Source organism: Coptis chinensis, chromosome 6, assembly GCF_015680905.1.
Source record: "Coptis chinensis isolate HL-2020 chromosome 6, ASM1568090v1, whole genome shotgun sequence".
In the NCBI taxonomy this organism is placed as follows: Eukaryota; Viridiplantae; Streptophyta; class Magnoliopsida; order Ranunculales; family Ranunculaceae; genus Coptis; species Coptis chinensis.
The window spans coordinates 16,340,473-16,353,141 of NC_141461.1; the positions used below are offsets into that span (position 1 = coordinate 16,340,473).

The 12,669-nt window shown below is 37.0% G+C and overlaps 1 protein-coding gene, 1 non-coding gene and 1 pseudogene across 4 annotated transcripts; all 3 read left to right on the forward strand.

Moving 5' to 3' along the window:
• Positions 1 to 1,671: 1,671 nt before the first annotated feature.
• DPMS1 (Nucleotide-diphospho-sugar transferases superfamily protein) lies at positions 1,672 to 7,389 on the forward strand. Of its 2 annotated transcripts, XM_086565029.1 has the most exons (8): positions 1,672 to 1,828; positions 1,941 to 2,040; positions 2,129 to 2,162; positions 2,264 to 2,340; positions 2,794 to 2,819; positions 6,400 to 6,564; positions 6,654 to 6,768; positions 7,185 to 7,389. In XM_086565029.1, the coding sequence occupies exons 1-8, from the start codon at positions 1,719 to 1,721 to the stop codon at positions 7,287 to 7,289; spliced, it is 732 nt and encodes a 243-aa protein (XP_086421155.1). In that variant the 5' UTR covers positions 1,672 to 1,718; the 3' UTR covers positions 7,290 to 7,389. The 2 variants fall into 2 exon arrangements, with proteins under 2 accessions (XP_086421155.1, XP_086421156.1); XM_086565030.1 differs by lacking the exon at positions 2,794 to 2,819 and having other exon boundaries at positions 2,264 to 2,352; positions 6,386 to 6,564.
• A 1,202-nt stretch (positions 7,390 to 8,591) lies between these two features.
• On the forward strand, positions 8,592 to 10,016 carry LOC147491766 (acetylserotonin O-methyltransferase-like; annotated as a pseudogene). The gene is made up of 2 exons (XR_015198058.1): positions 8,592 to 9,395; positions 9,544 to 10,016. The product of XR_015198058.1 is annotated as an acetylserotonin O-methyltransferase-like (transcript).
• A 327-nt stretch (positions 10,017 to 10,343) lies between these two features.
• Positions 10,344 to 10,497, forward strand: LOC147491767 (U4 spliceosomal RNA). Its single transcript, XR_015200585.1, has one exon. It is a non-coding gene; the product is annotated as a U4 spliceosomal RNA (small nuclear RNA).
• Positions 10,498 to 12,669: the final 2,172 nt, after the last annotated feature.

Sequence of the window (12,669 nt, forward strand, 5' to 3'; positions counted from 1 at the left end):
TCAAATGTTGTAGAGTTCACCATTGTATGAGATATGAAACAATAGGTTTCGTAGTATTGGTTTAGAGAGTAGAGCAGTAGGCTCTTAGGGTTTTGTGGAAAACCTTGCTTCTGATACCAACTAGAATTAAGAGTAGATGGAAAAGATTGAATATATATTCAGTGATAGTTAGTTGTTACATTCAGAAAAACTAATGTTTAAATAGGAGTGGCTAAGTACATAAATATAAAAAGATAGGTCAGAGAATTATATCTAAATCCTAGAGATAATATCTTACCATAATAATCTATATCTAGACTATGCCGATACATTCCCATAATATTCAACATTATATACAATCAAAGAATAGATAATAAGCAAGCACAAGATCATTTCACCCGTACATCGGATCCCGTCAGTAATTCCGCAATTAAATATAATCGAGTGAGCGGAGCGAACGATCTTGGCAGAAGGGGGGGCTATGCGGACAAAAACCAACTTGGTTGGTTTCTGTCTGTTTGTCCTCACCTTCTCTCTCATTTTTTCTTCGCCCCCAATACCCTTTCTCCTTCACCCATCTCTCTCTCGCCCGTATCACCCAACTCTCTCTCCCCCCGCAGTTCCGCTCACTCTCCACTGCCACGCAGTATAATAGTCTAGAAGAGGCTGCGCGTTTAAAAAGCTTAAATAAAGCCTCTCATTCCATACCTACAGTCATTGAAAAACTGTCCGACGTTAAGGAAAACTAGCAATTGCGCATGTGCTTCGCCCCGTGAACCTCAATTTTTATTTAATACTAGCATGATGCATGTGCTCTGCACATGATGTTTAGTAGTTGATATCTGGTGTGGAAAAAGTGTGTTGAGTCTAAATGACATAATTGTCTTTATTATTATTACAAATTTACTTTAATATTTTGATAGAATATTTTGTAATTTAATCAAATGGATATGGGCAGTTCCGTCCAAATAAAATGGTTGAAGAGACCAAGAGTTATCTAAAAAAATATTAAAGTACTGTTGTGGGACTGTAGATAACAGCCTCGTTCTTTAAAGTATTTTAGATGTGGTTAGGTCCTAATTTGTTGTTTTATATAGATAAATTTTATAGTGGGACTACTGAAAAAAGACCAAATAGTAGAACCGATGGAAAGCTCCAAAATTTTATCAGGTATAAAAAAATGATGAATTGTTAGAACAGAGTGTCAGCTCAAACGGCTAGCTCGCCTACGCCCCTTATAACTAGTAGAGATAGAGATGGTCCTTAGTACTGTGCTTTTCTTATTATTGTGGTTACACATTACCATGTTTTCCTATATGTAAGTGTGAAGTAATTGGAGCCATGGGGACATCAAAGAAAATTGAAAAAAAAAATGTAATGGATATCGAACTAAGTCAATCGTTCAATTGTACATTGATCCCAATGTTAGTCCTCAACTCTAGTTGTGCCTAAAGTTGTGACAAACGCTAACAAAGGTTTTGATTAGCTCTATAGTAGTCTATATTTCTCCGAAGCTTGTAAGGATGGCTGAAATTTTCCCATATCAAGAGGAGTCCCAGCATAGAACATAGCCTAGATTGAAATAATCTCAATGCCGTTAAAATTGGTGTTGCAAAATGAGGTGAGCACAAGAAGAAGTAAAGTAACCGAAACATATGAACAAAGTTTTGGGCCCAAAGTCATGCCCAGGCCCGTGTTGAACGCTTTTAAATGACGGGGCAGGAGAAAAACAAAGGTTGATGAAGAGAGAAATGGAGCAGGAGAAGAATAAATACAGTATAATCGTACCAACCTATAACGAGCGTCTCAACATTGCTTTACTCGTCTACCTCGTCTTCAAACATCTCAAGTGTTCCTTCTCTCTCTCTTTCTTGAATATTATTATATAATAAAGTTTTTATGATAGTTATATGAGTACATGTTGAAATATTGATCAGAAACGATTTTATTATTTGTTATAGGGACATTGACTTTGAGATAATTGTTGTTGATGATGGTAGTCCTGATGGGACTCAACAAGTCGTAAGACAGTTGCAGCAACTGTACGGGGAAGATCGAATTGTAAGTGTTCTAAGAATTGAGATGCAGACATTTCAATTATTTCTTCCACTATTCAGATTCCTAATATATGCTTATCTTAATTTTGCAGCTTTTGAGGGCCAGGCCAAGGAAACTCGGTCTAGGTATGTGTATCTTAGCTTGTACTTCATATATATATATATACGATGTAATATTTATCATGCCGTACACTAATAGCTACATGTTGACAATAAATTAATTTCAGGAACTGCTTATGTTCACGGACTAAAGCATGCATCTGGAAATTTTGTTGTGATCATGGATGCTGATTTATCTCACCATGTAAGTTTCATTGTTATTACAATTTTCTGGTGCTGTTGGAAACTGTTTTGATTTTTGGAATATATTAGTTTTTGGGTTTGTGATACTACCATGCCAGAAAATGACGATCTATCAACCTTCTGTTAGTAGATGTGAAATTATGTTGCAGATGGGATATTCTATGTGATAGTTTTTATGTTTCTGGTTGGAACTTACCAAGTCAATAAGTTAGTTTCTGTTGTTTATGGTTGGTAAGGATGTGTCATGTGATCGAGTTTTTTTGGTCAACTAGGAGTTGAATTGTGATGGTGCTTATCCTGCTTGTATACTTCATGTGATGGTGTTTATCTGTGATGGGCAGACGTTCCCCTCCCCCTCCCACACACACACACACAAATGTTACTGGGGTTTTCTTAAGTTTGCTTCCTACTCGAATGTTTATTTATTTTGATTTAACTTTTTTTTTTCCTACAGCCGAAGTATTTGCCAAGCTTTATTAGGTAAGGATTTCTTACTGTTCCTTGATTTTTATATATTGGATCATGTAATAGTACATAGGAAACAAACTAAGTAACATGAACACTTCATATTCTTGAAATAATTCTTCTCGGATACACAACCACATGGACACTCGTGTTCATCACACGGACGCATTGTGCATATCATGTCAAACTAGGGTTTCTTCTATACCCTAAGAGACTAAGAAAATAATCCATGATATGCTGCGTTCATAGTTATTTACTTGTAATGAGGTGTTTTATAAGGTCTTGAGCCCGAGAATTAGTTGTGTAATTAAAGAATTGTAATAGTTTCTTTTTAATTAGATGTATCCTACTTCATTTAGCAACGTTAGACACTCCGTATCCGTGTTGGACACCGACACACTTATCCATGTCAATTTGACTTAGGAAACACATGATTCATGTGCTTACCTCATCTATTTTAGTGAAAAGCAAGCTTATGAAAAGGTTCCCAAAACTAAGAAACTATACGGTTTCTCTCAAGTCGTAATGCCAAATTTAGGGTCTGCTTGATAAAAATTCCCACTTGCTAGGCAAATATATAGTAGGAAAATAATTTCCTACTTAAAAATTTGCCTGGAATATATCTAGTAGGAAAATTTTCTTTTGCCGCTACTTGTTTGAACAATTTGCATCAACTGGCAAATGACATTTGTCAGTTTTGCCGGTGCTTGATAACACAAAATTTTCCATCGGCAAATAATTTTTAAAATATTTTATTTTAATTTGTAATTAAAAAAATAATTCACATATATCAACCAATGCATATCTCTTTAAATTACATGAAGAAGAATAATTAGTACACATGTGAGAAGGTTGCATGACAATTTGGGGGGTTGCATAGAATCCAATTGGAGTAGAATCCTGTACTGGCAAAGGAGCAAAGGAGGTGGTATACTACTGTTGTTTTACATGTTACGTCAAACTAAAACCATCATGAATGAGATGCAAGTGTACGTATAGCCTAGGTAGCAATTCTTGGAGAATAACTAGTAACGTGCCAAACATGCTAATTAAAACCCCTACACCACCAACACACTACACCACACCTATACCACCAGCACACAGCACACTACCATAGTACCACCTAGTGGATCGACAAGATACCTCCTACAACACCTGCACACACCACGCTTACACCACCCACAAACTACACCATACATATACCACCAGCACACACCTACCCTACACCACCAACACAACCACCTATGAGACACACCACACCAACACACCTCATACATCCCACCACCTACACCACACACCACACACCACATCACCAAAGTACATAATAATTTAATTTAAACATTCATACCATACTATGCATGTATAACAACATTCAAGCATAAATAAGCGTAAATAACTTCACTTGGCAGGATGATCGATGCTCACAAGGAAATGGTATCTAAAATAGGCATTTCAAATTTATTCTAAGCTTGGCACCCCAAATAACACGACGGTACATAGTCGATTTTGTCTTAGGGTGCCAACAAGTGGTAAATAAAATGGAATTGGATCCCGATGGATTCGAACCATCAACCTCTCAATTATTTGAGCGCTCTGCCATTTTGAGCTTATGGATCCTTTGGATCTCATTTACACATTAACAAATTACTAGAGGAAACAATGAATACCTGAGTTCTTGTTTGACAACAACAACAACAACAAAACAACAAAATTCGAAAGAAACATGTGCTGACCTGCACCACTCACCAGCACCTGGCAGCACAGCAGCAGTAGCAACACTTGCCAGCAGCAGCAGCACTTGTCAGCAGCAACAACAACAACACTTGTCAGCAGCAGCAGCAACACTTGTCAGCAGCAGCAGCACCCACATACCTGCACAGCCCACACACCACCACACCACACCACACCACACACACACACACACACACACACACACACACACCAGCGAAATGTAACATACCCACATTACCAAAGAAGGTAAAGGAAGACATCCGAATCACCAAAACGTCAAGAAACCACCAATAACTTTACAAAAAACATATCTTAGCAAATCCCATTGCATGAAAACACTTGATCTCCGAAACCCAAACCTTAAAACAGCAAATTCAACATACCCATTGCGCCAAAATGAAAGTCAAGCAAGCTACTAGAGCCTCACTGTATCTCTACTCTTCAACACACCAGTTGCACTTAAACGACAAGATTTGAAGCTCTAGTAATCTTTGCAGAACAAATAACAAGATGAGTAGAGAGAGAAAGGAGTTGAACAAAGAACATGCATCCTAGAATTAATTAAAACTTAATTCTTAAAACTACATAGAGAAAATACCTACAGCAAGACGAAAGCTCTACATAGCGAACAAGTCAAATTAGTAAAGAGAGCAACAAAAAAATTTAAAAGGAAACATGATTCACACAACACAGAGATTCAAACAATCATTAGACAGAAAAAGCCTTTCCAGGTCTACATCCTAGATAAGTGGAAACACAAATAAATCATAAGCTACTCAACTATTAGATATGACAAGGATCGTTTACATTTTTCAACCCCGGGGTATAGAAATCGTCACCATTCCTATATAAGACAAAGAACTTGTGCACTAACACTAGATACTTACTACTGGAAATAGTAGTACACACACACACACATTAGCATAATAATTTGGAATATGATTTGTAAAGGGAATATAAAACAAGTAGGTGAGCGATGAAAGCCCTTATAGTGTGGCCAATTAAGAGCACTCCCTCAAAACCATTGCGATTTGCAATTATTCAGGACATAACAACCAATGCTTAATCATGAAAACATGAGAATGTCACCAACATAAGTGAACATATATGAAATTAAAACCTATATAAAGTAATGCATTTGCTCCCAGACCTCAAAAGCACTAGCACCAAGTACCAAACATTCTATAACAAATTCTCTCTTCTTCAACATCCAACATATTCGACAAAAGCAATACACAATTAAATAACCTAGACCCAAAACACCTCATTCTTCAACAAAATCAAACAAATACAGGATTCATCCTACCATTAATCATCATAAAGTCGAAATCAAGCAATCAATGATAACTCACCTTGATTAGAACGAATAAAGAGACGAACGAAATCCCAAAATCTAGTTTCAAATACAAAATCCAAGTTAATCCATTGAAATCAATTTTTTTTTTTAATTAAACTGAAAAAAAATTAGGTTGAATTGCTCACTTGCGTTGCTGGAGAGAGAGACAGAGAGAGTGAGCTAACACTTGTGGCGCTTGAGTGAGAGAGGGAAAGAGAATAGAGAAGTACCAATCGATTTGCCAAATTAGGGTTGAAGTGGGAAAATCATGGTCGATTTTCTTCTGGCAAAATATATCCAAGTTGGATATATTTTTCCCGCATCAAGTGGGAAAACTAGGTCATGTGCTAAGTTTGCCAAGATGGAAAATGCTACCAAGCAGCGGCAAATGGGTTTTTAAGTCAGAAAATATTGTTTTGCTAGCGGGAAAATCGGTTATCAGGCAGGCCCTTAGACTTTCTATCAAGAACTTTGTCTTTTATGTTGTTTCGTATTATCGATTAATAAACTGTAGGACATGTTCATTAGGAAACAGAGAGAGACTGGTGCAAGTATAGTCACTGGCACCCGATATGTTAGAGGTGGTGGTGTACATGGGTGGAACCTTATGCGTAAACTGACAAGTAGAGGAGCTAATGTACTTGCTCAAACACTTCTATGGCCTGGTGTATCAGACCTGACTGGATCTTTTAGGTATAATCCATTCCGAACATATTTTGAATTTATTGGTATCAATGAACAATTAGGTGATAGAAATCCAGCACATCTTTGTAATGTTACAGGCTCTACCGGAAATCTGTCCTTCAAGATGTCATCAACTCCTGTGTAAGCAAGGGATATGTTTTTCAGATGGAAATGATTGTTCGAGCTTCCAGAAAAGGTTATCATATAGAAGAGGTATAATATTCTTAGGCCTTTATAATCATGCAATCAATGTTGGCGGATAAAGTACTTCTAAAATCAAGCAATTCTTTTTGGAGGATAAAATATCTTTCAGCCGGTCAGCTACAGAGCTTGTGACTCAAGCACATGTCATAACTAGTATCTGGGGATTGCTCTTGCAAGTGTAAAGGGCATCAAGTGTTAACTGCAAATACAGAAAATAGATATTTTGTTATGCGCCTTAGTAATACAGCTCCATGTTCCGTAGTTGATGGGTGCTAGACTTTATCATATTTACTAGCAAGTCATGTTTGTTTGGATACTTGGTTTGTGGTATTTTGTCTAAAAGGAGGAACATATTTATGCAGAGATGCTTTTTCTCCTTCCACAAAATATTGTTAAATCCTTAACTGCTGTATATTTCTCCACAGGTTCCTATAACCTTTGTTGATAGAGTATACGGGAGTTCAAAGCTTGGAGGATCTGAAATAGTTGAATATCTGAAGGGACTTGCCTATTTGTTGGTTACAACATAAATTTGTATGAACATGACTCATAGAGATTACATTGTTTTTGGAAAACTACTTTTAACAGGAGTAAATTGTTATTCAATTTTGTGAGGAAGGTTCATCTATCTACTCTCGCCTTTTCTTTTTCTTTTTTCTTTTCTTTGTGTTTCGTCAGCTTATTATGTTTGTACATCTCGTTTCATTTGTTTTGCAAAAAGAACGCAGGTTTACTTAGTTTAGTTACTTGATTATGATTATCAAAATAACGTACATATCTATCCAATGCAATTTGTTAGTTTAACAACGTACAATAATCAAGTTTTGAAAATGTAAATTCGTGATCCGTGAATTTGGTATGCTTACTTTTTGGTTTGGGATCAAACATGGTTAGCCACTTAACCAGACAGTTTAGAGTTTAAATTGATTAGCACAGCGCCACAGCAGCAATAAAGGTTGGCAAACGCAACAGCATTTGAGCAAATGACACTGCCATTTCTGTGAAATACACAGCAGGAACAACTGACAGTTCGACTCACGGTGTTAACTGTTAAATGACTGAGGTCCATTTCTATCTTTTGAAAATGGCGACCCCAATCATTTGTTAATATAATTTTGAGCCATACATGTCCTACTAGTTACTGAGATTTTAATATATGTATGATATAATATGTCTTCTGCAGTTCTGCTGAGTACCGAACTACCGATACAGAATTAAGTTTTTCTAGACTGAAATTATAATCAATTGAAGCTTTTAATGGATTGCTTATGTAGGACACTTCTATTTCAGCACAGAAACGTTCTTCATCAGTGCTCTGCTAGCTACATGCCTACATGGTTTCATAACTTTCATTGTCCGAGGTAGAGACCAAAACTTTATAAGTAAATTTACTTGTTGGGTTTCTTTTGTAAAACCAAAAGGTTTTGCGTTGCTAGGACCACGGCTTAACTTTGAATCTCTGACAATGATATGCACCTAGTTTATTAAACAAAGACACCAGAGGGATATTAGCAGATATCTAAAATAATGGGAACACACTGCAGAATATGTACTTAATTTTAGAGCACTTTATATGGACTTCGCCAAGAATATAACAAACTCACCGTCGATCATGAATAAGTGGATTGCAAGTGTATTTATATATATTAAGTCAAAGTGTAGTCCACAGCTACCAAATCAGACAAATTATTGTAAACGGTGTCCATTTTTGGTGAGAAACATGCTGATTCTGTAAACCTTATCCAATTCAATTATTTATCGATAGATGGTGGTATGGTTGGTGCAATAATGTCGACTATGAATGCCATTAACTCATAAATTTTACATAACAGATGCATTTGTCCGCATACAATGAAATTGAAGCTTTATTTTCTTGAAAAAAGAGAGAACTAGAGTTGTCGTAAAATGGGCGAATTGGGAGGAAAGGAGGTGATAAGAGTAGAGGAAGATGCAGAAGCTGAAGTCCGCATATGGAAGTATGTCTTTGGATTTGTCGAAATGGCTGTGGTCAAGTGCGCCATTGAGCTCAAAATAGCTGATGTCATTGAAGCCCATGGGCAACCAATAACACTGTCGGAGCTATCGACTGCACTTGGTTGTTCATCTTATTTGCTCCACCGCATTATGCGGTTCCTAGTGTGCCAAAAAATCTTCCAAGAGAAGTGCACGAGCAATGGTACTAAGGGCTATGCTCCTACTTCCATTTCACGCCTGCTTATGAGGCATGGGGAACGTAGTATGGCCGCTTTAGTGCTATTGGAGAGCAGTCCTGTGATGCTTGCACCATGGCACTATTTAAGTGCCTGCGTACGACAGAATGATCGTCCAGCTTTTGAAGCTGCTCATGGAAAAGATATATGGAGCTATGCAGCAGAACACCCTGCGCATAGTGAGCTCATTAATGATGCAATGGCATGTGATGCTAGGGCGTCAGTGCCTGCCATTGTACAGTTGTGGATGTAGGTGGGGGTGATGGGACTACATTGAGAGCATTAGTGAAGGTCTTCCCTTGGATCAGAGGCATCAACTTCGACCTTCCACATGTCGTGTCGGTAGCCCCGGAAAGCAATGGGGTTAAGCACGTTGGAGGGGACATGTTTGCGGCTGTACCAAAGGCTAATACAGCCTTTCTCAAGGTCCATATTTCCATCTGACTCTCTTGTTCGTTAAAGTATTTTAGAACTTAATATGAGAAGATTTATATGATTTGACATGGCTCAATAGGTTGTTGGATATGATAATCTGTCTATTCAATTCTAAACTGAGACTATATTATGGTTGCAGTGGGTTCTACATGATTGGGGTGACGAAGAACGTATCCAGATTTTGAGAAATTGAAGAGAGGCCATTCTGGATGAGGATCAAGGGAAGGTGCTCATAGCAGAAGTGGTGATCAAGGAAGATGAGGATCATAAATTCAAAGATGTGGGATTGATGCTAGACATGGTGATGTTGGCACACACAGCCAATGGACAGGAGAGGACTAAAGAGGAATGGGGATCTATTCTTACTAAGGCGGGCTTCAGTCGATTCACTGTGAAGCCTATTGATGCAGCAGTGCAATCCGTTATCATCGCTTATCCTTAAGTAAATATCACATCCCAATTTGGAATTGCAACTTTGTGATTGTGTTGCGTCATGTTTGATTGATCCTTATTGCTTTTGAACAATCAGCAGTTTTTAATAAGTGGTCATATCATACTAAAATATATGTTATTTGCTTCCTAGTCTAAAAGTTTATGTATTGCTTAAACCAATTATGTGCTCAAGTAGGTGTAGGATTTTGTGCTCTCTCTCTCTCTCGTGTTCCTTGACTTGTGGAGCTTAATTATGAACTTGTACATCTAGGCTCACCCTAGATGGACATTCACATACCCTTATCATCTCTACCAGACTACCAAGCTGATTTCGCTAATGAGGAACACGAAATGTAGATTTAGTTTCCTTGATAACAAGCCCATGGATGAAACCATATATGGCTCTGGAAATAGCAGACAAAAAAGAAATAGTCCCACATTGGCTGGCCAACCAAGAAGCATAAGTAAATCTGAATATAAAATCGGAGTTGGGTAACGGCTGTAAGTATCTTTGCGCTTGGGGCAATGACGCAGCTAGTGAGGTCTAACCGAGGCGCGTCAATTGCTGGTTGAAAACTATTTCCAAACCCCCTCTTCGGCCTTGGTTCGCCTGGGCCGTTGAGAATTTCTGGAAGGGCTCCCTCTAAACTAGGGTTAAGCCCCATAATACGAATTACAAATTTTGGTTTTAACAGAATAGATAGCTTTATTTGCCAATTCTGCGTCCATTGCTCAACAGCTGAATTATGTGCAACAGTGCAAGACATTCAACATGAAATTCTTTGTTTAATAGTTGCAAGAATTGAGACTTGCTACAGACACGAAGAACGCATTGCAGCTAGAGGAACTCTCAGCCATTAGTGGTTCTCTCTATGCAATATTCTTGCTATTCACAATGGAATTAAAAGACTCTGAAATTGTGGTTAACTATTTGATTAATAGGCCAGCAGCAGTGTTTGCAAAAAGGGTGTTTGTGTTTCCCTGGTTCTAGTGCACAATCGCACATTCACCTAGACATCATACAACAAATAATGCGTGTGAGCTGTGGTAGTTTAGGTAGGTATAAAATATAAAGATCGTGGCCCTAAACTTTTAATTGTACCAGCATTCTATACGAAAACCTGTACATTGAGGCCGATCCTGCAAATCTTCAACAAATTATCCTAAATCTATAACTTCTAGGTAGATCCATGAGTCAAGTATCCATGTTATATGGACTAGCCGTAGAGTACATCATCTTGGTCTCTCCACCCCTGTTGAATTTGTATGCCATTACTTAGTATGAAGTTAAAAAAAAAAGGTAGATGAATCAAAATAATGTAGGTAAATAGAGCTGAGGTTCAATGAAAACGAAGGTAAATCGACGGATAGAGAGAGGAAGAAGTTTAGTTTCTTTGTTTGGGGGATATAAATTGCAATCCTAAAAGTAAGTGGACATAAATTGCAATCCCATTAGAACCTTTTGTTGAACTTGTATGCCATTACTTAGCATGAAGTAAAAAAAGCAGAGGTAGATAAATCAAAATAAAGTAGGTAAGTAGAGGTTCAGTGAAAACGAATCAGTAGGTAAATCGACTGATAGAGAGAGGACGAAGCTTAGTTTCTTTGATTGAGATTTCTAACTGCTAAACCAAGCATGCCTCCAAAAGGAGTGTAAAGAAGACAATATAGGAATAAAGATTTTAAGTGTAGAGCTAGAAAAGAGTCTGATTTTTCCTAGAGAAAGAATTAATAGTGATTCATTTTTAGTGGAGACTCTCCAAAAATGCTTACGATTCTTTGTCCCCTTATTTGGTATCTTTCCTATTTTCTCTATTATTTTTTTTGAAAAGTGATTTTTCGAAATTAGCCATGTGACGTGGACACTCTAAAATCGCTCCAAAAAATAAAGCCAAAAGGGTATAGCCATAATATATATTTAAGAACAATGCCTCTTTTAACGATAAATCAGGAAATAAAATAGGAATACTACTCAGTAATCAATTTTTAATTTTGGGAAGTTTTACTTTAGCCATCCTATATTTTTCCTAACTTGCAATAGTGTTTTGAAAACTTTGGAAACTGTTATGAATATTTCTTTTTTTTTTCTCCTAAATTATAGTGAGTAAAAAAAATGACGTGGACACTCTTAGATAGCTCCAAAAGGAATTGCTATTATATATATTCTTTCAGATGAATTAGAGAAATATTTTGATTATGATCTCATTTATATTTACAATGACGAGTTATTTAATATATTGGATTATGGAAAGACTTATGTCGGGACTTCGCAATTGCACGTGATATAATGTGTGTTCATGTGTCTGTAGTTCTTTCAGTCTATCTATTTTTAAAACATGTGAAAAAGAATTATGTCCGAGGAGATATAGGTGATAATTACTTCCAAATTCATTAGAAGTTTTAGTTTGTTTGAAGGATTGGTGGATAGTCGTACAAGAAATAAAATGTAGATGTATATATTTCAAGTAGGGTTTCTTATTGTGTCTTTTGTTTTTTTTTTTTTTTGTTTTTTCATTTCTATCGGGTTTTATCATACACGAAACCCGAATCCAAGGCCGATGGATACCCAAAATATTGGAGTAGGATAGTGTTTGGTAATACTTCTCAACAAAATACCTGACTCCGAACTGGTTACCCGATGAAAACTAGTTCGGGCCCAGGTTACCCAATACCCGTTTGGACATCCTTAGACCACAACTACCTTTTTTTTTTTTTTTTTTTTTTATGGCTAGACCACAGCTACCAAATCAGACAGATTATTGTAAAGTTGAGGTGTCCATTTTTGGTGAGAAACATCTTGATTTTGGAAACCTTATTTAATTCAATTATTTAT